The sequence below is a fragment of the Heterocephalus glaber genome, unplaced genomic scaffold (genome assembly GCF_053883595.1).
Source record: "Heterocephalus glaber isolate CG9 unplaced genomic scaffold, H.glaber_assembly_v1.0 deba00000594, whole genome shotgun sequence".
Lineage (NCBI taxonomy): Eukaryota > Metazoa > Chordata > Mammalia > Rodentia > Bathyergidae > Heterocephalus > Heterocephalus glaber.
Window position 1 is genome coordinate 16,366,653 of NW_028258151.1, and position 25,718 is coordinate 16,392,370.

The 25,718-nt window shown below is 50.2% G+C and overlaps 1 protein-coding gene across 7 annotated transcripts in view; it reads right to left on the reverse strand.

Annotated features, from left to right (window-relative positions):
• Positions 1–376: 376 nt before the first annotated feature.
• Sptbn2 (spectrin beta, non-erythrocytic 2) overlaps positions 377–25,718 on the reverse strand; it is a 40,117-nt gene continuing 14,775 nt past the window's right edge. For 4 of the 7 annotated variants that reach the window (XM_004852275.4, XM_021264516.2, XM_004852276.3 and 1 more), the window contains 30 exons: positions 24,346–24,458; positions 24,006–24,193; positions 22,065–22,182; positions 21,357–21,515; positions 20,726–21,028; positions 19,097–19,250; positions 18,010–18,880; positions 16,541–16,678; positions 15,457–16,213; positions 14,349–14,551; positions 13,888–13,978; positions 13,504–13,650; positions 11,489–11,752; positions 9,688–9,912; positions 9,259–9,348; positions 8,748–9,008; positions 8,537–8,667; positions 8,106–8,310; positions 7,055–7,429; positions 5,953–6,197; positions 5,715–5,853; positions 4,764–4,848; positions 4,260–4,456; positions 3,821–3,966; positions 3,667–3,724; positions 3,537–3,587; positions 2,937–3,157; positions 2,475–2,648; positions 1,855–1,897; positions 377–1,260 (listed from right to left, as the gene is read on the reverse strand). In XM_004852275.4, coding sequence (XP_004852332.1) covers positions 1,027–1,260; positions 1,855–1,897; positions 2,475–2,648; positions 2,937–3,157; positions 3,537–3,587; positions 3,667–3,724; positions 3,821–3,966; positions 4,260–4,456; positions 4,764–4,848; positions 5,715–5,853; positions 5,953–6,197; positions 7,055–7,429; positions 8,106–8,310; positions 8,537–8,667; positions 8,748–9,008; positions 9,259–9,348; positions 9,688–9,912; positions 11,489–11,752; positions 13,504–13,650; positions 13,888–13,978; positions 14,349–14,551; positions 15,457–16,213; positions 16,541–16,678; positions 18,010–18,880; positions 19,097–19,250; positions 20,726–21,028; positions 21,357–21,515; positions 22,065–22,182; positions 24,006–24,193; positions 24,346–24,458 — 6,386 coding nt within the window. In that variant the 3' untranslated portion in view covers positions 377–1,026. The remainder of the gene's footprint in view (positions 1,261–1,854; positions 1,898–2,474; positions 2,649–2,936; positions 3,158–3,536; positions 3,588–3,666; positions 3,725–3,820; positions 3,967–4,259; positions 4,457–4,763; positions 4,849–5,714; positions 5,854–5,952; positions 6,198–7,054; positions 7,430–8,105; positions 8,311–8,536; positions 8,668–8,747; positions 9,009–9,258; positions 9,349–9,687; positions 9,913–11,488; positions 11,753–13,503; positions 13,651–13,887; positions 13,979–14,348; positions 14,552–15,456; positions 16,214–16,540; positions 16,679–18,009; positions 18,881–19,096; positions 19,251–20,725; positions 21,029–21,356; positions 21,516–22,064; positions 22,183–24,005; positions 24,194–24,345; positions 24,459–25,718) is intronic. The other 3 variants (XM_087204988.1, XM_087204989.1, XM_004852277.4) reach the window with 1 other exon arrangement.

Consider the following 25,718-nt stretch of genomic DNA (forward strand, 5'->3'; position numbering starts at 1 on the left):
CTCTCTATTGTCAGCTGAATACCAGCTGAGATTAGATTGTGGCAATGCTCCCAGTCTTCCATTACTGATGACAGTTGAGAGGATCATGAGTGAAGAAAGTACACAAGGCAGGGGAGCACTGACTGCCTTTGAACGCATACTGCTTATTAACATCATAAAGAGAGGCTTGGCATTGGTGACCCCAGCATCTTGGAGGTCATTACCACTGAACAATGAGACCAAGATAGGGAGGCTCTCACAACCACATGGTTCTTTGAGGGCCTGGAGGCTGGGAGCAGGGTGGAAACCTGGTACTCAAAGACCAGAACCAAAGGAAAAACATGGGCTCAAGTGGAGAGGCTGTGGTCAGGAAAGCAAAGACACCCAGAGGCAGTGAGAGAAGCTGAGCTGTTTAATCACCTTCTTGGCCAGACTCAAGGCTGTGGGTTTCCCCTGAACAACTCACACCTGGAAGCCACTGGGAGCTGTTGGGAATGAAGCAGCCACTTGAGTCAGAAGACGAGGCAGGATGGGAACGGAGGGCTTCAGCACCTCCGACTCCATCATCTGGCGCTCCTGTTCTCCCCTCCCCTGTCCTGCCCCATTCCACCTCAGCTCTGAAAGGTTTCTGGCTAGTCCTTGGGGGCAAAGGACCTGGTGGTAGATGGTGTGCCCTGGCTGTGGTAGGAGAATGACCCTGAGGCAGGGGCAGTCATTTCCCACATGGCCTATAAGGGTGCAGCAGTGTCCACACTGTGGTGGCAGATGGAGCCACAGGGTGGGGGAAGAGGGGAGAAGAGGTTAAGGGAGTAGAAATGGGGGTTGCCTGGGTCCCACCATCAGTCTGGAATTAAATAGCAGAAGAAAAGATTGCTCTTGGGAACACTGGGTTGTCCTGTGACAGTTTCTCATGATGGGCTGACCTTGGCAACAGACCCTAGCAGCAGGCAGTTGTCCTGACAAGAGGGTGGACCCTGTCAACAGTCCCTGGCGGTTTCCTGAACAGAGGCAGGGAGCTGGCCTTGGAGTCTTGTCCCCCTCCCCCAACTATTTGTTCTTCTTGAAGAAACTGAAGCGTTTTTCTCGCTCTCGCTCTCTGCCATCCTTGCTGCGCAGCACAACGGACCCCTCAGTCCCAGCCTGTGATACTGGGGGCATGGTCATGGCCCGAGTCATGCCCCGAGTGGCACTGGGCATCGCTGGCTCTCCCGGCTCTCCAGAGTCTGAGGATGCAGAAGCAATGCCTGCATTCACCACCCGCAGCCACGAGCTCATCTCTGCCTGTGGGGGACAGGGAAACAACTGCTCAGCATCAAGACCTCTGTCCTGGGGCAGCTATTAGTGGACAGCAGGGGTGTGAAAGGGTAGAGCAGTTAAGTGGTTAACTATTTCATCTTACTAGGAAGAAAAGGCTTTTTGGGGGGATAGTACTGAGTTTTGAATCTAGGACCTTTGGATTGAGCTACACTCCCAAATCTTATTATTATTATTATTATATATTTTTTTGGTACCGAGGATCAAACTCAGGTCCTTGCCCTTGCACAGCAAGCGGTGAAACCACTGAGCTAAATCCCAAGCCCCTATTATTTTTATTTTAAGACAGGGTCTCACAAAGTTGTCCATGCTGGCCTCAAACTTATGATCCTCCTTCCTCAGCCTCCCAAGTAGGGAAAAGGCCCTCTTTAAGACAGGAGTCATGTTTTAGTATGGATTTCATACACATCCAGTTGGCACACTGTGGGCTGTCTTATTACAAGAATGAGATATGTAAAACAAGGAAAAAGACAGAGAAGAGAGAGAGGAAGGGAATCTGCCACTGGAGAGTCCTAAGAATGGGATGAAGAGAGAGGAACATGTGAGGAGGGGACAGCTCACCTCATCCTTGGCCTGGAATAAATATTCTTTTCCATCCTGTAAGCTGTTGGGAGACAGAAGCCACAAGGGCAGAACTGAGAATCTGTATTTGCCAGGTCAGCACGGGAGAGCTCTATTCTCACCCAGAGGCTGGCTGGGAGGACACTAGGGCAGCCCTCAGAGCCAGATCAGACTTGCTTTGCACATTATTCAAATTTCCTGGATTTTGCAGATGTGAAAAGTCAAACCCTTTCTGATTGGCTGCAGAGGGTGAAGGTGAGCTCCCTTGCATCCCATGTTATGTGCTGCTGCTTGCTGGCAGCCAGGGCCAGGCCCCTGGAGATTCCTGGTGGCAAGGAAATGGTGACACTCTGCCCCCAGATTTCCTGCCCAGAATAAATTTTCAGCCCAATACAGTCCATTGTCAGCTTGTTTCTTGGTTTCCTCACTTCTTTTAGTGTAGAATACAACCAGAATCCCCCAACTCTCCCTCATCCGCAGGTGTTCTCAGTACTGGGTTTGACAACTCCATCTGGGTACTCCTTACAGGTGATTATGTTTCCTCTGGACCTTGCTTAAAGCCCACCCACCTTGTGTCAGCCCCGACTCCTTCCCTCTTGAGAGCACTGGCCAGTTCCTACCTCAGCTTGAAGACATGTTTGCGCTTTCGATAATCGAAGGCCACGGTGCCCTGGGCCCTGGTCAGGCGGACAGGCAGTTCTCCATGGTATGGCACTCCCGCACTGGCTGCCTTTACATCCTTGTAAAAGCCGAGGGTCCCATTCCGCAGGACACAGTACACGTTCTGCCAGGATCTGGGCAGGACATGGCAGGGTCAGGAGCCCAGGTCAGGGGAGGACTGGCTAGCTAGGTGGGGCCTAAACCCTGGGCCGCCTCAGATATCCTTGGACTTGCGGTTCCCCTCTTGTCTTTAGGGCCCTTCTGGTCCTCCCCCAAGGCCTGTGCCAGTCTTGAATCCTACCCTTCCTAGAGGGCACAATACTATGGGGTGCCCCTTCTTGGTCTAGGAAGAGGCTCCAGGGAAGTCTCCACAGAGACAGGAAACTTAGGGATGACAGACACTGTGCAGCCAGTGTGGGTACCTGTTGGCGGCCTTCTTGAGAGAGGTCTCCATCTCCTGTTTGCGGCACAACATCCCCTCCATCTGCTCCTGGGCAGAGAGCTCAGGGCCTCGAGTGGGCAGCGTGGCAACATGGGCTGACTCTGATGACCTGCTCTGGGGCATGACAGGAGAGGCTGGGCCCAGGGGCCGGGCCTGCCTCTCTCCCCGTGGCCCATTGGCCTCATCCCCTGCACCAGTCCCCTGTTAGGGAGAAACAATGTCGTGTCAAAATATTAGAGCCAGGCATGATAGCACACTCCTGTAATCCCAGCACTCTTGGAGGCTGAGGCAGGGGGATCACAAGTTTGAGCCCAGCCTGGGCAACTTAATGACTCAGTAAGTCCTTGTCTCTAAAAAATAAAAAGTGTCCTGGGTTCCGTCCCTGGTTCTGTCCCCAGTAACGCCCTCTCTAAAAAAGGATGAGTTAGGAGGTGCTTTACCTGGAGGTTGGGAAGCTCTATGGCTGTCTTCCAGCTCCCCTTTCTCTTGAGCTCTTCTTTCTCTCACCCCTAGGATTCCCCACCCATTTTTGTCCTTTCATCTCCCAGGCATCCACACCCACACCTCCAGGGGGACTCACAGATCCTTCTGGGAAACTGCTCTGCTCGAGTCTCTGCTGCTCCAATAGGGGCTGCAAGCACAAGAGGCTGTGAGAGAGTGTGTATGTGCAGGGGAGGGTTCTAAGGAGATCCCCAGGGACATGGCGTTACCTCTGAGTCTGTGCAGACCCCATTGAGGCTGGGTGCTGGTAGCTGCCGTGGCTGGCTTCTGGAATAGTCAAAGGTGACACAGAATAAATACTCCCTGACTTCCAAGGGAAGTCAGACATCCTCCCTCTCCAAGCCCAAGTGTCCCAGTTCTCACCCATCCCGAGCAGCGCTGGGAGCTGTCTGGCCATCTACCAGCTCCCCTGTAGGCAGACTGGCTATGGGCTCTGGAGCAGGGGGCTGTTTCCTCTGTTCCTCCTCCTCCTCCCTCTTTCTCTTCTGTTCCTTCTCTCTCTCCTCCAGCTATCAAGAAATGCTGAGGTCAGCATGTAAAAGGCCTCATTTAAGGAGCAAGGCATGGGGGAAGCTGAAAAGTCTCAGCTCTGGTCTGATGAAAGAGGCAGGATAGAGAAGAGAATGTGAAAAGAAGGTGTGGACAAGTAATGGGGGAGATGGAGTCTGATGAGTCCTAACATGGTGGTGACAACAGGACACTCTCAGCTCACACCAAGGAGATGCCAGTGCTATGCTCCAAGAACAGAGCTCAGGTCCAGGGCAGGGTGGTGGCAGGCACCCTGGGGACCCATGGCTCTCACCGCAGTGAGTTTCTCCAGTGCACTGAAACGTTCCTCCCAGGCAACTGCAGACTTCTGGAAGGCTTCATGCCGCTTGATGAGGTTTTCCACTTCGTCCACTGTGCAGCCCAGCTCTGCGCTCCGCACCAGTGGTTCCTGGCTACATAGCCAGGCTTCTGCCATCCCTGCGTCTCTACCAAACATGAGCACTTCCAGAACTGCCAGGATTGTGGGATACAGAGAGATGGCAGGTCAGAATGGGCCCTGGCATGGGCTGGGGATTTAGCTCAGTGGTTTCACCGCCTGCTGTGCAAGCGCAAGGACCCGAGTTTGATCCCCGGTACCAAAAACAAAAAACAACAAAAAAAAGAATGGGCACTGGCAGGATAGTGCCCTAGGAACAGGGACAGAAGAAAGCACAGCCCCAGAGCAGTGCCAGGATTCCTGATCCCTCCTGGCCTGGAAACCACAGGAAAGGATGCTTAGCCCCTCCTCCCAGGACCAGGTATCCCCACAGTGGCTCACCAAGCTGGAGCCAGTCCATCTTCTCCTGCCACTTGTCAGCTGTCTCCTGGCGCCGGGCTTGCAGCTGAGACAGCTTCTCTGAGATCTGGGGGGCAGAGACGTGAGTTAGCATGCAGTAGGGCCTTTCCAGAGGGCTACCTAGGGGAACTTGTGATTTTAAGAAGTAGAACTAGCACACACCTGTCATCTAGTACCCAGAGAGGCCAAGACATGAGGATTACAAATTCAAGCTTAGGGCCGGGGATTTAGCTCAGTGGTTCCAGCACCTGCCTCGCAAGCGCAAGGTCCCAAGTTCGATCCCCAGTACCCAAAAAAAAAAAAAAAAAAAAAAGGATGAAAACTCATTTTGGGGGCTGGGGATTTAGCTCAGTGGTTTCATCGCCTTCTGCGCAAGCACAAGGACCTGAGTTCGATCCCTGGTACCCCCCCCCAAAAAAAACCAAATTCAAGCTGAGCCTGGGCAACTTAGTGAATTAGTGAGACTCTGTCTCAAAATAAGCAAGGACCCAAGTTCGATCCCCGATACCAAATAAATAAATAAATAAATAAATGAAAAGGTCTGGGGACACATCTGTAATCCCAGCACTGAGGGAAGCTGAAGCAGGAGGACTGCAAGTCCAAGTACCACTTGAGTAGTTAGAGAGGGCTGGGGATATAGCTCAGTGGTAGAGTATCCCTAGGATTGATTCCTAGTACTGCAAAAATAAAATAAAATTTAAAAGGGCTGTGAAGGCCGTGAGTTCACACCCCAGTGCCACAGAAGGGGAAGAAGAGGAGGAGGAAGAGGAGGAGAAAGTTCTGGAGGAAAGATAGCATATGGGAAATCTCTGAACAGCACTGAGGGGTCAGAAAGTGAAAGATTTCTTGCAAAGAAAGAATGAGAGGAAGCAGAAAGAAATACTTAGGAAAAATCAGCATTGAGCTTGCTCTTTGAGGCTGGCCCAGCCTTACCTCCTCAGCAGCATAATGGCTCCTTGCCAGCAGCTCCTGCCCCATGTCAATGCAGGAAGAGAAGCGGTCTGCTCTGGCCTCTATCTCTGCTTTGATGCTTTGTTGGTTCTTGATGACAAGATCTGCAGAGGACACGTCCCTGGAGGGATACAGAGACAGTATCACCCATTATTCCCAGCCCCATCACAGACACGTGTCCACACAACCTATGGAGGCTGTTGGGCACCATGGGTCTCACCGGGGCCGCTCCTGGGCATCCATCTGCAGGTTAATCCCATCCATCCATAGCATCAGCTCCCGGACAGCCTTGAAGAAGCGGAACTTGTCTGTGGTGTCCAGCAGCAGCTGGCGGCGGGCAGCAGAACTTCCCTGAAGCTGGGTCCAGGCCTCAGCCACAGCCTGCATGTGGTGGCCGATCTCCTCAGCCTTGTCTCCAGCATAGGCCTTCTGGAGCCGATGGCCATCGTCCTGCACCTGCTGGACCTGTGGGGCCCCAGGTCAGAGACAGACTAAGCAGGGAGACTCCAAGGAGCTATAGCCTCCCTTGGTCTTGGCTGCTGCTGTCTACCTCCTGCCTGTTTTACCAGGCAAAGAGGCAGGAGAAGGAATAGAGGGTCAGGAATGGGCTGGGTGGGCAGGTGAAGGGAGGTGCCTTGCTATACTCTGTCCTGTTAGTCTCATCTGGGGGCCTGGGCTTAGCCCAGGGGATGGGCTTTTAGGGCTACTAGGCAACTGAGCTTTCAGAGGCCTTCCCAGCACATGAAGAACTTCAAAGATTGCTAAAAATGAGACATGCAGCCTGCAACAGGAATCTGGGTGTAAATGGACAAAGGATCTGTGTTACTTGAACAAGTCCTAATCTCTAGCCTGGGTGTCAACAACAGGCAGATTTTAGTACAGAATGAAGAATCTTTCAGTCACTAGGACCACCTAAAAATGTTGACAAGGCTTGTCATTAAAAGGGAATGAAGTGACTAATGTCTCTTGGCTGGAGATGTTTTCCAGGAATAATTCTTTGGATTGAACCCAAGGCTTTTGCACTGAACTACATTCTGGGGCCTTTTCATTTTTCATTTTGAGAAAGGATCTTGCTGAGTCACTAAGTTGTCCAGGCTAGGTTCAAACTTGTGACCCTCTGTCTCAGTCTCCCATAGTGCTGGGACTACAGATGTACACCACCACACCCAGCTCCTGGAACAATTCTAACCTTGTCTCTGAGTGACCTCCAGGGTGCAATCCTTCCAGCATTTCTGAGATTTGCCCCCTGGCTCCTAGAACACCCCACCCCATTTCCTACAGTCTCCTTTCAGCCTTTCTCATTTCCTCCATGGGGGTCAGACCTGGGCGCTGAGGGCCTGAATGTCATGCTCGTAGGCACAGTGCCGGCGCTGCAGGGCCTCAGCAGAGTTGAGGTCCCGGCCAGTAGCATCTGGAAGCTGCTGCTGCTTGTGCTGCACCCGTGCCAGGGCTTGGCGGGCGCCGTGCAGGAAACGCTGCAGTTCATATGCAGCAGCCAGCACCTGACCCCGTGTGTCCAGAAGTTCGAGCAGGTCAGCCCAGGCCTCATTGAGACTGTCCTTCCATTCAGCCACGGTGGCCCGTGCAGCATGGCCCCCTGCAATGAGCCCATTGGCCAGAGTGTTGGCACTGTTTACACGCTCCTGACCGATGGTGCTTGTATCCCTGGAGAATTCACGGAATTTGTCCCGGAGCATCTGGCAGAAGAAGAAGTTGTGGGGACAAGAACATGACACTAGTGGGTGAGGTCCCTGCCTGACAGAGTCTTGTCCCTGCAAACTGAGACCCCCACCACTGAGTTAATGAGCATTATAGCTGCTTCTCACCCTGCAGTTATGTGTACTGAGAATTGGATTTTGAAGGCAATGTTGTCAGAATGTGCTTACACAAACTAAGATGGCTCGGGTATCACTAGGTGGTCTAATCTTAGGGTACCCCCACTGTGTAGACAGTCCGTTCTTGGCCAAAATTTCATTAGGCAGTAGGTGACTGTATTTCCCTGATGCCCCCTAGTCCTAGCAAAGGCAATGGAAGTATGCTGAATCTGTTAGTCCTTAGACAAGGATTCTCTAACTCTGGTCTATATTTCTGTACCATGAGGGTCCAAATCCCCAATCTGTAGAAGGAAATCTAAAGCCCTGTTCTATTAAGTTCTGTTGAAAAAGTGTGATTGGTACTTAATTTTCTTTTTGCTATGCTCAGCCCATGTCTCCCTTTTGCACAATTCTTCAAATTATTCACCTCAAAACCTAGGGCCTGTTCTGCCAGGTCTTGTGCCCCTGATCCCCGCTGCACTGCCTTGTTAGAGGCCTTAGTTTCCCATGGCTCCTCAAACCTTCAGCACTGACCACAGGGTGTCCTCCCTGCACTCACAGTCACATGCTCATAGTCCTGGCCCAGCTCGTGGGAGGCAGCCACCACCTCGCGCTCCTGGATCCACTGTTCCAGGTCATCCAGCTCACGGCGTAGCTGGCACAGCCGCAGGTGCTCCTGTAGGCGCTCTCGCCGTTCCCCAGCCAGCTCCTTCAGGCTGGCGTACAGCTTGTCTACCTGGGCCTGGCGGATCGATAGCCGTGTGCTGCAAAGAGGGTGCACCATGATGCTTATGATACACTGTGCTGATTCCTGGCCTGTTCTCTAGGGCCCTGTCCCTATTAGGCCCTCGGTTCCTCACCAAGTCCCCGCTTCTCCAGCTTTCTAGAATGTTCTATACATATTAGAGAAAGTGCTATATCCCTGCACCTTCCAGGAACAGGTTTCCCTATCCCCTGGGGGCCAGTCCCTTTTGAGGCCTGTAAGCTCACCTCTCTGGGTGGTTATGGTCAATCATATCTTGGCTGCTGGCTGCCAGCTGGTGGATAGTCTGGGCGTAGTCACCCAGGGCTTGTTCCAACACCTGGTGCTTTTTCACCTCTGCTTGGGCACTCGGCTCATCCTAGGAGAGGGGACAGTGGGTGTCAAGAGTGTAGGGGAGGAAATATCTGCCACATAGACTGGTTCTGCCCTGGCTCTCACCTTGGCTTTCTCCTGGCCCATCATGTGTAACTCCTGCTCACCCATCCAGGCCTCAGCCTCAGCGGCATCACGGTAGAACTGCTGGGCCCGCAGGGCTTCCTCCAGCCTGTTCCCCCGGAGTTCCAGCTCATGGCTCAGCCGTTTCCACATTTCCTGGAGCTCAGCCAGCTCAGGGCCTGCTGCTGCTGCACCCAGAGCACGCTGCCGGTCTGTGAGGTCTGCAATCCGAGGCTCATGGCCCTGGATCTCCTTCTGCAGGGTCTATGCCCGGCCATAGGAAAGGACACACTGAAAGCCTTGAAAAGAGAATGGAGCCCACATCCCCTCTCCAGGCCCAGGGACACAATGGTGATGCCCCTTCAATCCTCACACTCCCCTCCCAACAGAACTTGCCCTCCCAAGATGATGAAAGGCGAACCACTAAGTCTGGGAATATATAGCACTGAATGGGGTCAGGGAAAGTGGGGGAGGCTCTTAGGAACTTTTCTTTTTCCCTTAGCCTCTGCCTCACCTGGTTTTTCTTCATGAGGAGCTGGACACTGGGCAAGTCCTTGCCATGTTCCATGGAGCTGGCCATGGGCAGCCTCTCTGTCACCCACAACTGAATGAGGAGGAGGGGGTCAGTGGAGGTGGAGCAGACAGAGCAAGCACTGGGGGCTGGAGCATGGGGATACTTAACGCTATGTATATGTGCTGCCGAAGCAAGCACTACTTAGCACTATGGATGTGCGCAGGGAACAGTCATCTCTAGCTTTGGGGTAAAAGGATCTAGGGGGCATCCTGGAGACTCCTTAGAGGGGAAGACTCTGAGTGCCAAAGGGAGAGAGAATGGAGTACTGCTGGCACCTCCCCAGTGTCCACGAAGGAGGCTTGAGAGCCATGTGGCAGGGGCAGTTTGCCCATGAAGACTTTATCCCATTTCCAGGGCCCAGTGACTCACAATCTCATCTTCCACATCCCGATGGAACTGGTGCTGCTCACGAGAGGCCTGTAGGCGCTGGCAGCGTTCCTTCATGGGCTGGCACAAGGCCCTGAACTTCTCCTCCACGGCCCTCGAGGTTCTCTCCACCTCCCCAGCACCCTGGTCTTCCTGGGCCAGTGCCTTTGCCTGGGCCTGGATAGCCTCTACCTCCTTCTCTCTCACAGCCATCTCCCGTTCCAGCATCTGCAAACCAGAGGAGGGACATGTTAGTGCCATATTTCCACCTCCAAGCTTAGGACACATTAGTCTATATCAAGCCAATTGTGATTTATTTTTGTTTCTGTTTTTGTTTTGAGACTGCATCTCACTATGCTCCAGGCTGGCCTCCAACATGCTATGTTATCCAGGCTGGTGTTGAACTTCCACTTCTCCTGCCCCTGCCTCCCAGAGTGCTAGGATTATAGGCAATAATTTCTTATCCCCAGGGCACACCCCAAAGCATCGCTTCTGGTCTGGATTAGTGGATCTTGAACTCTAATACATGTAAGAATCCAGGGTTGTATGATAACTATGCCTGTTATCAGTTTACCATTCTTTCAGTCCCAAAGTCATCTCTGCTGTGCTTTGAGATGTTGGAACTGGACACTTTCTCCTGTGTTAGCTGGTGCAATGTCAGGGCTTGTCAGTAGAGAGTGCTAGAGGGCTGGTACAAGAGGGCTCCTAAAGTTCCAGCACACTTTTCTTCTTGCTCCTACAACAAAACTGCATAGAATGTGCAAGAGATCCTGTGGCTCTCCCCCTCTGACAAGTTCTGCTGACACTCCAGGGGCAACATCCTCCAGGCCAGCCTTGGACTGCCAGCTGCAGGCCTGCTGTGGCCCATGATACCCCAGCAAAACTTTAGGGCATTCAGTGGGCCTCTGCCTCTGCCCACTTCAATGCAAACTGAAACCCAGCTATTTCATCCCTTCCTTGGCCCTTGAGGTACAGCAGCTCCCTACATTTTCTGTTCAAGGATTCTTAAAATTATGGATCAGCAGATATAGCCCACTGCTTATTTTGTAGATAAAGTTTTATTGGAATATAGTTCCACCCCCTTTTTTAAAAAAATATATTGCCTATGACTGTTTTTTACCCTACAAGGATGGAGTTGAATAGTTTTGACAGAGACTATATGACCCACAAAGTCCAAAATATTTATTGTTTGGTCCCTTATAGAAAAAGTTCGCTAACCTCTACTATAGAGCTCTCTTTATATCTGTTATGATTTGAACATGCTTTGTCCCTCCAAAACTCATGTTGAAATTTGGTCCCCAATGTAACAGTGTAAAGAGGTGGTGGGACCTTTGAGAGGTGGATTTTTGTCTCTTGTGCATGTACTCATTTCCCTTCTCTTCTTCTACCATGCATATTATGTCATAGCATGTTGCCCTCACCAGAAACCAAACAGATGCTGATGCCAAGCTCTTGGACTTCCACTGTCCAAAACTGTACACTTTTTAAATTACCTAGTCCCAGGTAGTCTGTTATAGCATCAGAAAATAGATTAAGATAGCTCTTTAATGTTAACCATCTTTTACTAATGAATACTTGAAAGTTTCCCTGTTCAAATTACCACTGTGCCCCGCTTCCTGACTTTGTCCTGCCTGATACACACCTTTGGAAATTCTGATGTCAGTGGCCCATAGAAGTCACTTTGAGAAATATCAAAAGATGTCATCTACCAGGCCTTAGAGTGACCTTCTGGATTTCGAGAGCTACGGGTGCCCTTCTCCTTTTTCCTGCAGTTTACCCTCCTCACCAAAGGCCCGCAGCGCACCTGCTGCTTCTTAAGCAGAATGTTGACACTGGTGAGGTCCTTTCCATAGTCGTCAGAGTGCAGCTGGGCCTGCAGACTCTCCAGCCAGCTCTCTAGGGCGGAACAGCTTTGGGCAAACAGCTCGGCCCGGTTGGCATCAAAGAGACTACGGGCCTTGGCCTGGGTGGTGGTCTCCAGCTCGTCCCAGCGGCGGTGCAGGTCCCCCAGCTTCTCTGACACAAGGGCTTTAAGGTCTGGCTTCTCAAGGGACAGCTCACGCCCTTCCTGGGTGGCAGGACAAAGAAGGTGTAAGTGCTAGAATTAGATACGACTGAATGCTACAGTCTGATAGTAGAGAAGGAGTTGAAAAGGTAGTAGAGACCTGAAGTGTAGGCAATAATTCCAAATTCCTGTGTGAGTTCATAATATATCCTTCCTGGGGGTTTAAAACCTCTTCTAAATGCCCAGTCCTCTCTGCATATTAAACCCTATTCTTCCTTCAAAGTAAGGCTCAAATCTCATTTTAATTAAAAAGTCTTTGTGCTGGTTGTGGTTGTATATGCCTTTAGTCCCAGCACTCTGGGAGGCTGAGGCAGGAGGATTGCAAATCCAAGCCTGGGCAACTTAGTGAGACTGTCTCAAAATAAAAAATAAAAAAAGGATGAGACGTAGTTGAGTGTGAAGGCCCTGAGTTCAATCTCCAGTACTGTAAAAAAAAAAAAGCCACTGCAATCTTTCCTCATGTGAGGTTCCCCAGTGCCTATGGTTTTTAGTGTTCTGCTGCATGTGGACTTATATTATTTGCTATCATTTTGTGTTTTTCAGATCATTACTCCTCACTTGAACTAAGGCAAGTAAGTCCCACTTGGTCTCCCTACTTCAGCCTTTTGGCTGGAAGATTCTTGTTTCTGGAGAAGTGTGTATAGAAAGCGTGTGTGGAAGGCAAGCTGACATACCAGAGAACTGATGCCCCAGAAATGGCTCTCAGCAGCTTTTCTGTTCGTACTCTTTCTTCCACCTAGAAAATCTCTTTTTATCCACATTCTACTTATCCTTCAGGACTGCACTGGATTCTCCTGCTTCCAGAATTCTCATGTTTCCTCTCCATAGTCCCCAGGCTTTTTTGAGTGCATCATGTTCTGCTGTAGATTTAGCTGTTTATGTACATGTCTCACATCCTGGGCTACAGCATTGTTTTGGAGGGTGGAGCCTGCAGTGGCATCACCTTCATTCTACACTCAGTGCTGAAAATAATGCTTTGCATATAATAGCACCAAATAAATACTTGCTGAGCAAATGGAATCACTGAAAAAGCACTGGTCTCCTCCTCTCCCCAGCTATCATGACCTTGATGGAGAGAAAGTGTCTTAATATGCCACACAGCACCTAATAGTATGCTGAGCACATAGAACGATCTCTAGGAATACCTGCTGAGTGAAGTGTCACCTGTCCTCAGCAATGGAGGAAGAGTGGTAGGAGACCAAGCTCCAGGAAGAGGAAGACTCAAAAACAAGGGCTGGCAAACTATGGTGGATGAGTTAAGTCTGGCCCACTACCTGCTTTTATAAATGAAGTTTTATTGGAAGATGATCATATTCATTTGTATAAATGTTCTCTATGGCTGTTTTTGAACTATGATGGCAGAGACAAGAAGTTTACAGCACAAATCAAATGGCTTGCAAAGCCCAAAATATTTATTACCTAGTCCTTTATAGCATGTTTGTGGACTCCTGCTCCAGACAGGCATCCTGCAGTGGATCCAGGAACTGTTAGGGTGCTGAACTAAAGCTGAAGTTTAGCTCCCTATTAAGTTATACTTTCTCAAAGTTCCGGCATCACCATTCCACAGCCCCAAGACATTTGTTCCCTAGGCCACAATTTTACACCATGGCAGTGTGGCCCCAGAGCCTCATGAGCTCTAATCTTCAAAGAACCATGCCCTGGAACTAGGTCCACTTGCAGCTTGATTGTGGCCAAGACCTTGTCCAAAGGCAACTCCCAAAACTCATTCTTCCGGCTCCGGTCAGACTGCTCACCTTGTCCACCTTGTCCAGCCAGTCCTTGTTGGCTGCCAGCTCAGCCATGAACGCCTGGTGCTTCTGCCACTTGGTGTGTAGGTTTCGGGCCTCATCATAGGATACATCCTGGGCTGTCAGCATTTTTTCATCAATCCAGAGTTTTAGCTAGAGCAAACAAAAGCAAGGATGGAGAAGAAAGAGGACATCTGAGAGGGAGAAGAGGGCGAAACATGAGAAGGGCTGAGGGGGCCAGTAGACATGGAAGATTTAAGAAGCCACAAAGGGGCTCACAGGCTCTGTTGATACCACGATGCACTCATTCTAGGTTCAGAGCAAGGGCATGTGGTAAAAGGAAGAAGGCTAGGAGATGCCACAGGGACACCAAGGAACTGAGAGTCTCACCTCGTGACTGTCTTGCAGGAAGTGCTGCTGCTCTCGGTTGTCCCGTAGGCGGCCCAGAAGCTGCTGCACTGCCTCTTGATTCTTCCTGTGTCTGTAATGACAGCCCCTTGTGAAACCTTGACCTTTCTGTGAAAGGGTTACACCCCTTTAACTCATGGAGTGGCCTCAGTCTTCCTATTGGGGCAGAATGCCTCCAAGGAGCCCCACACAACTCCCACTCCCCAGATATCAGATTTCCAGGCCTGCTGCCCTAGTACACTCCATTTTTCCCTAGTGTGGGGGAGACAGGCCCTCTGAGACCCTGGTCCAGCTCCTCTCAACCATCCTATTCTTCCCCCTCCACTTTGGTTATCAAGCCCATCCTCACCACCTGTCAGTTCACCTGTGCTACCTCTCCATCCTTAAGGCCACCCTGTTTTCACTTATTTCCCCCTCCAACCCCTCCAACATCCTCATCACACCTCCTCTCAATGGAGTCTGCCTTCTCTTGGATCTTCTCAGCATGGATGTTGCCCTCCGACACCAGTTGGCGCCCAGCCTCCAGGAGCCCACGGATGCGCTCTCCATTGGCATCCATGGTGCTCATGAAGTCTTCCAACTTTTTAATGGCAGCATCAGCAGCCTGGAGTGTCCCTGGCATCTCCGTGTGAGAAAGGACATACTCCTGTGTGGGAGGGGGGTAACAAGCTCACTCCTCAAAGCACAGATAGTCCACCCCTCAGAGGGGACCCACCAAGAGGCACAGCTGAGATGGGAGAGGACAGCCCACCCAACTATGAAGATGGAAGGGGAGAGGCTAACATGGGGGTCTAAAGTTCCAAGGAAAGTTAGCTGGAGGACTTTTACCAGTCCAAATCCTGTTCCATCTTATTTGTCTTATTTGTAGCTACTGATTTGATTGGGTAGGTACATGACTAGCCAGGTTTTCTATTTCTTCTAAAGTCAATTTTTATAAGTTATGTTAACATTAAAAATTTATTAGTACATGTTTGCAGTATATAATGTTTACATTCATCTTAGGGGGTAGGTACATGTACTTAACATATCTTAATTCTTTTTATTCCCTTTCTCCCTCCTCCTTCCATTCCCTCCATCTCTGGATCCCCTTCCCATTTGTAAAAGATCTGTTTCCTGTTTCCTATTGTCTATCTTTTATTTTTAAAAAATTGTTTATACTTGGGGCTTCTCATAAACTTATGTGATATTTTAAGCTTCTCTGTCTCGTTTATTTCACTTAACATTATGGTCTAAGTGCATCCATTTTTTACTAATGACTCAAATTTATCCTTCTTTACAGCACAGCAGTACTCCATTATATATAAACACATTTCCTTTATCCATTTATCTGTTGATGAACATATAGGCTACTTCCAAGCTTTAGCTTTTGAGTTGTACTAATATAAACACTTTTTCCAATTCCATGTTTTTAACATGTTCTTCCTGCACATCTTGCTTCCTCAGCTACTCTGCCCACTAGTGTGGTCTTTCCCCTCTTCCATGCTCCTTCACACTTTCCCTGGTCTCCATTTTCCTCTTCTTCCTGGTGGGAACTTTGTTCCTGGCTCTCACCTGGCTGCTGAGCACACCTTCAGCCTGGCGTGCATCTCGCAGGAATCCCTGGAAGCCATGGGCCTGGGCCAGGCGGCCTTGCCGGCTCTCCCACATGCGGCCCAGCTCCTCCCAGCCGGTGCCCAGAGCTTCTAGCCGCTGCCGTAGGAAGAGGCACTGGGGATCGGCCTGGTCCCGGGTCACCTCCTCGCCCAAGGCTCGCAGGCGGCTGTACTCGCTCTTGGCCCGCTCCACCTCTCCCCGAAGGGCTGCATGTTGGGCTAGGAGGGCTTCTGCTTCAGGCAGCGTGGCCGGCCCTTCTTCAGAGGCCACAGCGGTCTGTGTGCGGCCTAACCAAGCCTGGAAGTCATCCAAGCTGCGCAGGAAGTCCTGCAGCCGTCGTGCCTCACCCAGGGACTCCTCTCGACGCCGCATGGTGGCCCGAAGGTCTTCCCAGCCGGCTTGCACCTCTCCAAGCCGGGCGCTGATGGCAGGGGCTTGAGCTGGATGGCCAGCGGCCAGGGCATTTGCTTCTCGGGTCAGTTCACCCACCCGGGCAGCAATGGCTTCCAGGTCACGCTCGGTACCCGCCAGCTTCCGCTGCAGGGCCAGCACCCCGGCCAGATCATTGCCCAGGCCTTGGGTGGACTCAATGACCTTGGTCTTTTCTCTCATCCAGGCCTGGGTCTCTGTGCATTCTAGATGGTAGTTCTGGATGCCGAGGGCTGATGTCAGAGCTGCCTTCTTGCCATCAGCCAGGGACCTAAACTGCTGCCACCTGCAAATAGGGGAGGGGTGGTCTGGCATTTGCAGTTGCTCAGCTTCCCTCCCCTGGCCAGGTGCATCTGGAGGCTTCTTCCCAGCTTCTCTCCCTTGATATATACTCAGCTACTTCATGATCCCCCTTGCCTCCTCCTTTTCTTAACCACTCCCCATCCAGTCACCAGCTTCTCTGGACCTCCTTGACATCCTCTTTCATCATTTCTCCTCCCCAACATGTAGTCCTCATTTTTAGCCAACCTTCCAGGCCTTAACAAACTCTCTCCCAATTGCCACCCTAGCTGCTTCATTTTTTTTTCCATCCCTGGGCCACCCTCAAGCAAACCTCTGGTTGAGTTGCTTTTGGGTGTTGATAATTCGGTCCTTGCCCGGGGGGTTGGCCTTCAGCAGCTGCTCAGCAATGTCATTCACAGCAGTAATTCTCGCTGCCAGGGCATTCATTTCAGGTTCCAGGGTCTCAAACCTAAGGGGGATGGGTGGAAGAGTGGGCATGAAGGCTGTAGGAACACTTCTCCTTCACCCTGAGCCTTCTGTCCCAGTGTCTCTGCACCGCTTCACCCACAAGGTCCACAGTACCTACGAGTCAGGGGAGGAGCCTCCAACTCTCCCTAAACAAGCAGAAAAACTATCTTCTTTAGAATTGTTCAAAAGATGGTGATGGTTGGAGCTCAGGCACAGCTGTACAAGTTACACTCAACCCTGGTATGGACAGGACCCCACCTTTATTAGAACCTCACTGTTCCTCTTTGAGCTCACCCCTTAGCTTCCTACCCCTGCCCCATCCCACTAAAATGAGCTAAAAAAATGAAGTGATAACCATGATAACAGTGATAACATGTGACTAAGTGATAAAGGTGTAAAATATAACTAGCCTCCCAAAGGATCTGCAAAGGTTTTCTGTGAAGGGCAATGGAATAAACAAGATTGTGAGCCACAATCCTTGTCACATATTCTCAACTCTGTGTTGTGACTGAACACAGCCAGAGACACTATATAAATGAATGGGTGTAGTTCTGCCCCAATAAAGTTTTATTTACAAAACACAAAAACAAAAAATGGCAGCAGGCTGGATTTGGCCCAAGACTTTTGTTTGTCAAGCCCTGTAATAGGGTATTTGAAACAAAACAAAACAAAAACAAAAACCAGAAAATTTGATTATGGTAGATTTTATATTAGGTGATATCAAGGAACTCTAATTTTGTTCTATGTGATAATGGTATTGATGTTCTATAAGAAAAATGTCCTTTCTAAATAAGTTTGTTATTTTGTGAATATAGCTCTCTTTCACAAGAGGTTAATCGGCATCTGCCTGAAGGTATCTAACTTCAAAGACTCAGCTATTTTAAGTCCATACACAATTAAGAAGTAATATATGGTACATAAAAATGCATTCTTATCTTTTCTAAAAGATGGATCCTGAAGAAAGTAGGAGCAGGGGCTGGGGATTTAGCTCAGTGGTTTTGCTGCCTGCTGCACAAGTGCAAGGACCCGAATTTGATCCCCAGTACCAAAAAAAAGAAAGTAAGAGCAAAAGGATAATGTTGGGGATCATTGTCATGGAAAGGAAAAAAAAGCAAGATACTAACAATGATGGAATCTGGTGATGCGTATATAGGGGTTTGTTATGAAATGTCTAACATTTTCATTAAAACTAAACACAGATGACCATTAAAACCTAAGGGAGGCAGCTAAGGCACAGAGAGAGGTAGCAGGCATTTATGGGGGGACCCGCCACCCCATACCCCAGTTCCTAGCTTACAGGCCATCCATCCCCATGAGAGCTGCAAGTCCTACCTTTGTTGTACCACCTCCAGGTCCTCCAGGCGCTCAGGCAGAGCCAGCCCGTTCAGCCATTGCTCCTTCTCCTCCACCCAGAGCCCGCAGGCCCCGGCCTCACTGAGCATGGTGTAGAGCGCCAGCGCTGCCTCCAGGGCCTGCGCACGCTCACCTGCCCGGGTCTGTAGTTCCTCATAGTGCCGCTCCAGAGTGGGCACTCTGCCCTGCACCTCTGGTGTGTGGCTCAATGCAGAAGGCAGAGCTGCAGCCTGCTCCCTCAAGGCATCCAGTGTGGGCCGGTGGCCTCGGATCTCCTCCTCCAGGGCCCGGTGCTGCCGGGCCAGGGCTTGTGTAGAGAACTCATCATGCCCGAGCTCAGGGCTGGACACTAGGCGCAGAGCATCCACCAACCAGGCCTCCATATCATTTGCATCTGCCTGGAACTGGTAGAGGCTGGCAGCCTGCGTTAGCTGCTGGGCACGCTCCTCTGCCAAGGCCTCCAGCCGCTCCCACTGGGCCTGGAGCTCGGCTGCATGGGCAGAGGCCTGGCTAGCTCCAGGGTGGCCCTCAGCAACCAGCTGCTGGCCCTGCTCGAGGGTGAGCTTCAGGGGCCCCAGCCGGCCGCTCATCTCATCCCGCAGGGCTGTGTGCTTGTTGAGCAGGCGGAGGACACCAGTCAGGTCCCGGCCTGTCTCAGCAGAGGCCAGGAGGTGCTGCTGCTCCCGTACCCAGGCCTCAGCCTCGCCCACCTCCCAGAGGAACCTCCAGAGGCGCCGTGACTCCTCCAGGCAAGCCCGCCTAGCAGCTGCCAACTCACACAGGGCCTCATAGCTCCGCTCTAGGGTAGCCACCCGCTCCGATACCAGCTGTGGGTCGCATGGTCTGTACTCTGCAAAAGTCAGAGGTTGAGAGCTCTACAAATCCCCTGCCCTGGCTACAAATCCTGCCCCACCCCCGTCTAACCCTGGTAAGCCTCCCTCCCAGCTCTATCTCTGTCACTTATCATCCACCCATCAGCTCTCCCAGGTTTCCCTAGACATCTGCTCCAGATCTTAATGTTTCCCTTCCCCATCCCTCCATTTCCAGGGCCTCCCCAGGTTCTCACCTTTCCCTGGCTCACAGAAGCGCAGGGCAGAAGCACTGACAGCCCGCACCCGCTCAGCCTGCACGGTGATATCTGCCTCCACCAACTCATGCAGCTGTAGCAGGTCCTCCACACCGGCGAGGTGCTTGCCCAGGTCCTGGGACTGCAGCCGGCCCTGCCAGGCACATGCAGCATGCCAGCCATTCTGAGAGCTGCCTCTTTCACTCTTAGCCAGCTACACAAGCCAATCTTGCTTTGTCTTCCTTCCAACCTCTTTAGATGGCTCCAGTTGTTGCATACCTGCTCACCCACACACACTGGGTCACACTAGTTCTGTCCTGTCACTCCATTCCTTATCCTCAACTTCCTTCCCATGGAACAGCTTTCTTGCTGAATCCTGCTCCTAGAATCTTTGCTGTGACTCATCTTCTCAGCTCCAAAACCAATGACATCCTCCTACCATCACAGCTCTGCCTCTAACACCCAGCAACCTTCAATAGCTCTCCTAGACTTACCCTTCTGCCCACTTGTTAGAGACTGCAATAGACTAGCTGGTCTTTCTGCTCTCACTCTGGCTGCCCACGGGCCTTCTTCACATTGTAGCCCAAAGGACCCTTTTAAAATGTATGGCATGGGCCGGGGATTTAGCTCAGTGGTTTTACCACCTGCTGCACAGGCGCAATGACCTGAGTTCGATCCCTGGTACCAAAACAAACAAACAAACAAACAAACAAAAAACCCCCAACAACAACAACAAAAAATAAAATGTATGGCATAAGCACATCTTTCTCTGTCTCAAAGTCTTCTAATCACTATTTTTTTTTATTTTGGTAGCACTTGGAATTGAACCCCCTTGTGCATGCTGGACAAGTGCTCTCCCACTGAACTGCATCCCCAACCTTCAAAATTTTTTTTTTCCAGTATTGGGCATCAAACTCAGGACCTTGCATTTTTGATGCAGGCATGGTGTCACTAAAACCCTGGCCCAATTTTTTAAATTTTGAGACAGAGTTTCACAAATTCAGGCTGGCCTTGAACTTGTGATCCTCCTGCTTCAGCTACCCAAGTAGCTGGGATTACTGGCATGTACCACCGTGTCCAGCTTCTAATCACTTTAAATCCTCCGTGTTACTTTGAATTAAATCCAAACTCGTTGACTAGGCCATAAGGCCCTAAGTGAATTGGTCGCTCCCTCCCTATTTGATCCCATGGATACCCTCTCCTCACACAGCCCACTGGCCTTCCTTCTCATTCTAATCCATCACACTTGTATGGCTGAGGACCTTAACTTAGCTGTCTCTTCTGCTCAGAACCTTCTTTCCTCTGACCCTCCGTGTCAGTTCCTAGACTTGGGTCTTAGATCCAATAGCATTTTCTTAGAGAAGCCTCACCCAACCACCCTGTTCCAGGGTCCTGAGAGGTTTTATGACTACCTCTTAGTGTGTCTCTGAGTTTTATCACCAGTTCTTCCCACCACACTATGAGTTCCACATAGACAGGGACCTGTCTGCTTTGTTCTTCAGAACCGGGGACAAGACCCCAGCACTGGCACATGCTTTATTTACAAAGATAGGCTGGGTGGGCAGAGGCAATACCACAGTCACACTCCATGACTCCTGGCCATCAGCCTTCCTGGGGCACCCCTAGTACCTTCATCTCTCCCATCCAGTCCATGAGGTACAGCAGGTCCTGGAACACCTTCTGCAGCTCCAGGTTGAGAAGCAGCCGCTCCCGCCGGGCAGCTACCATCTGCCGAAGGAAGTCCCAGAGCCGCGCCACATTGTGCTGGCGTGCTGAGATGCGCTTGATGTCATGGTAGCGCTCTGCAGCCAGCTCTGCAGCCACAGCATCCACTGCCTGCACCCGGCCACTGTAGGCCACGATGTCCGTTTCAATGGCTTCATGCTTCCGCACTGCTGCCTCAACTGCTGCAAGCTCTAGCCCAAAGTTGTCCTAGGGCAGAGGGCAGAGAGAAGTTTGGGAACCAAAGTATAGTGCCTCTGCTCTCCTCATCTGTGCTCCAGTGGCGAGATACCAACTCCACAAGGCAACTGTTAGTTTCCTCCCCATCCCATCCCATCTCTTCTCACTATCTTTTTTCCAGCTCAAGCCTTTGCCTGCTGGCTCCTGGGTTTCTTGGTCTTTCTACCTGCATGCTGGGTTTCCTGTTTCATCACTTCCCTGCACTGCAGGGCTCCTTGCTCCCCCGCCTTGCTCTCTCCTACTTCTCCCCACCAGCCTGGGTGTCTCTGAACCCCCACCCCCTGCCACCATGTCCTACTTGGGACACAAGGCGCTGGTTCTCACTGAGCCAGGTCTCCCGCATGGCAGCTTTTCGGTCGAAACGGGCAGCCAGCTGCTCTAGCTTCTCTTGGCGGATCAGCTCTGTGCGCAGGGCCAGCTCACGCTCATGCTCGGCTTTCTCCAGCCGCTCCCAGGCCTGCATGGTAGGCACAGGGTTAGTGTGAGTGGTCAGGGCAGGGAGGTCATTGGGGCTAGGGCTCAGGGGAGTCAACAGAAGCTTGGTCTAGTGCGGCTGTGGAACACCATGAGGGAGGCACCTGCCTGTGTATGGATGCAAGTCAGGAAGGTTCTGGATATGCTGTGAGGCCACAGGACAATTCTGGACAGGGGTAGAGGGAAATCAATGGAAACTGATTTGTTTGCAGTGGCAAGACTGTGGGTGAACCTGATTTTACTTTTATTAATCTTCTAATGCTGTTTGTGAAAAATACAAAATAAAAGTAGATAGTGAGTTAATGACGTATTGAACAAGATAATGAATTAGGGTATAATTTCCTGATGTGGCTCTGTATGGAGAGAAAGAAAAAGGAACAGGAGTGGCATGCATTCAGAAGATACCAGAGTCACATGTGGAGCTGGGGGGAGTGAGATGAAATATTGAATTAAGGAAGTAGTGCTTGGTGTAGGTCAAGAAGCCATGGGTATGGCAGATGGCCATTTGTGTGACACAGGGAAGGACACAGACCTTGTTGATGTCAGAGATGAGCCGGCCCTCACGCGGTGTGTAGACCTTCTGGTTGTTGGCCCGCAGCTTGCTCTGGATGGTGAAGAGCAGCACCTCCAAGTTCCCTTTCTCGGTGAACCTGAGGTAGGGCCCAGTCAGAGTAAGAGGTGAAGGCTGGGAGGGAGATCAACTCTACAACATGGAGTGTCCTGTGTTGCTTTTCTTACAAAAGCATTGCAGGCTCTTTGTGTTAATGCCAGAAAATGCTGGCAAACCAGAAGACATCATTTTAAAGCAACCAAAAGCCACACAGAAACAATAAGCACCGTTGTTACCCTTTTGCACAAAAGTGTTAGTTTTTGTTTCACACAAATGGAATCCTAGTGCAACCATGGCTAACATGATCAAGGACTCACTCACTGTGAGCTGGGCCAGCTCTCAGCATTTTGTATGCATTAACCCATTTGCTACTCACTCTTGTCTAGATTCTCTTATTATCCCCATCCTCCAAATGAAAAAACTGAGACCCAGAAGGCTAAATAAATTGCTCAATTGTCACAACTGCTAAGTAGCAGAGCCAGGATTTGAATTCAGGTACTTTGAACCTGGACCCTTAGCACTTTGTTCATGACAGCTCACAGAGAACTCTGGCAGCCTACCTCTCCAGTTATTTTTCATGAAAATCTTTCCATGTAAATAAATGTATTTCTCTGGTACTATTTTCTTTTTCTTTTTTTTTCTTTTTTTGGTACCGGGGATCGAACTCGGGACCTTGTGCTTGGGAGGCAGGCACCAGAACCACTGAGCTAAATCCCCAGCCCTCTGGTACTATTTTCACTAGTTGCCCCATGACTTATTTTTCTTTTACAAAGATCATGTTGGTGAACATGCTCAAAGCTGTATCTTTAATCCCCAGAAAAGGACTTTCTAGGCAAAGGGCACTCCTCAAATCATTCCCTGGTCTTTATGAGAACAGTGGTTTTCTGGAATAATATTAGTTTGGGAGCTGACACATTAACTCCAAAAGATCTTGATGATTTAAAAAAGGCACACACATTTTAGCATGTGCCATACAGAATGCCTAATAGTAATTCTACATATGGAAACAGTGAATTGCTAAAATATATAAATGGCAAGAACTTCTGCATGCTCATGTTATCAGTCACACTCATGTTGCTGGCTGTGACCTGCCTGTCAGGCCCTTTATATTTTGTATTTTGAGACTAGGTCTCATTCAGTTGCTCAGGTTGGCCTTGAATTTATGATTCTCCTGACTCAGCCTCCTGAGTAGCTGGGATTATAGGCATGCACCAACATGCTCAGCCCAACCAGTAATCTTATCTGATGGATCAAACTGACTCAACACTGCAATCATTTCCAAGGCATAATTTTGTCATTGCTGTTGTTTCGCTCTTTTTTTTTTGGTACCGGGGATCGAACTCAGGTCCTTGTGCTTGTGAGGCAGGCAGTGGAACCACCGAGCTAAATCCCTGGCCCAGCTGTTGTTTTTCCTGAGACAGGGTCTCACTACGTTGTTCAGGCTACCCTCGAACTCACTTCAATCTAAAATCCTTCTGCTTCAGCCTCCTGAGTGCTGGGACTGCAGGCATGTACCACCACACTTGCCAGGAAGGCATAATTTTTTAAAATGGCTAATCATTTTTTAAAAATCTATTTTGAAGGGCTGGGGATTTAGCCCAGTGGTTTCACCACCTGCTGTGCAGGCGCAAGGACCCGAGTTCAATCCCCGGTACCAAAAAAAAAGAAAGAAAAAGAAAAATCTATTTTGAAACAACCTTGCTGTTTAAATACTTCTGGCATTGGAGCTGGGAAATGAGCCTCTGCTGGATTTATGTATTGCCAAATGTCCCTCCCAAAAGGCTGCCCTGATGGAGGCTTCCTCTCATGTGAGCACAACTGCAGACAGTCATGCCCTGGCAAAGTGGGGCCTAGGGCACCTACTTGGGCGGCTTCTCCACAGTGCGGTACGAATTGAAGGACTGTAGCTGGTTCTGGACCCCACTCAGGGAATTGGCCAGCTGCCGATCATTGAGGGTGACAATCATTTGCTCGATCCACTGCAGCAGTTCAGAGGCCAGGGACTCATACTTCTCCACCAGGCGCTCTGCCTCCATGGCATGGTCCAGCACCTGCATGACAGGAGAAGAGATGTGGGAGTCTTGCCTCCAGAGTTCCCTAGCCCGTGAATATACAGCTCTACCCTGCCCCTGCTTTAGGAAGTAAGACCCCTGGGCTAGGCCTCCTCTGGCCATTCTGCCTACCATTTCACGGTGGGAGATACCTTGCCAATTCTTTTGCCTTCCACAGCCAGGGCCTTCATCTTGGAGAAGTAGTGGTAGTAGGTAGCCACATAGGTAATGATTGATTTCTCATCTGGTTGGTCCACATTCACATCTGAGAAAAAGGACAATTTGGGTCAGGCAGACATCAGAAACCTACATCCAGGAAGTAGGGCCAAAGTCTGAATCACCCTATGTCTGGGGCCCTCCCAGCTCTCCAAGGCTGACATCTTCTCCAGCTTCCTGCAGAATAAAATGACAACTCATGCCATTTAAAATGGGCATGAAAAAAGCTCATCATTATATCCTCCTTTCTCCTAGACATGGAACTGGCCCTCTAAGTAGAGCACAAATCCCAAAGCCCAGAAGGCTTTTACTTAGTGTGCTTTGTGGACACTAAAATTAGTTATTTGGAGGAAGACAGCAAGAAAAGAAACAACAAGCCCATCTGGGGATGGATCATGGACTTATAGGCTGGAAAGATTCCAAGTGGTCAACAGATTCAGGGATCTTAGTACAAACTAAGCCTTCTGAACCCAGGATGCAGCACTGTAGGGACAGAGGCAGCTCTTGGCACCATCTTAGGACAAGGTCACGGCTGTTTCCAACCTTAGTCCCAAAGCTTAGTCATGGGCCTACCCAAGGATGTGAGCAACCCTTGAGCCAAAACAGCTCCCACCACATGATCTAGGTGGATGATGACCTGAGATCCCTCACTCTCTCTCTCTCTTTTTTTTTTTTTGGTACTGGGGATTGAACTCAGGACCTTACACTTACAAGGCAGGTGCAGTGCCACTGAGCTAAATCCCTGGCCCTCCTCATTCTCTTAATTAGGCCAGATTTTTTCCTATCCACAGGTGAGACTATAAGCCTAGAAGCCCCTTGGATCACTTCCAAAGACACCCAGGTAGCAGGAGCTATGGAAGTCATCTCAGATGTTTCAAACACTTCACTTTACTTCAATGCTCCACACCTTAGTTATGCTTTTCAAATGCTCTCCAAGGAGCTACTCATTCAACTTATTTCTGTCTCTAGATAGCTGATGTGTCATTCTGGACTGAAAGGGCACAGGAAATAGGGCTACATGTGGGATGGAAAACAAAGATAAAGTGACCAAGATCAAACCTGCCAGCAAGGTTAAGAAGGAGCTCTTCCAATAGGCTTGCTCTTGACCCCTCTCTCTTCCCCTTTTCTGGCTGTACACAGAGTGCTCCCTGCTCTGTCAAAAGCTTTTGAGGAAATCAGCTCCGAAGCCAGGCTGCCCAAACTCAAACTTCAGCTCCACCAGCTGTATGACCTTGGGTAAGTTGCTTAACTTTTATAGGTCCCATCTTTTCTACCATAAACTGAGGATATTAAGGGCACTGATTTCAAA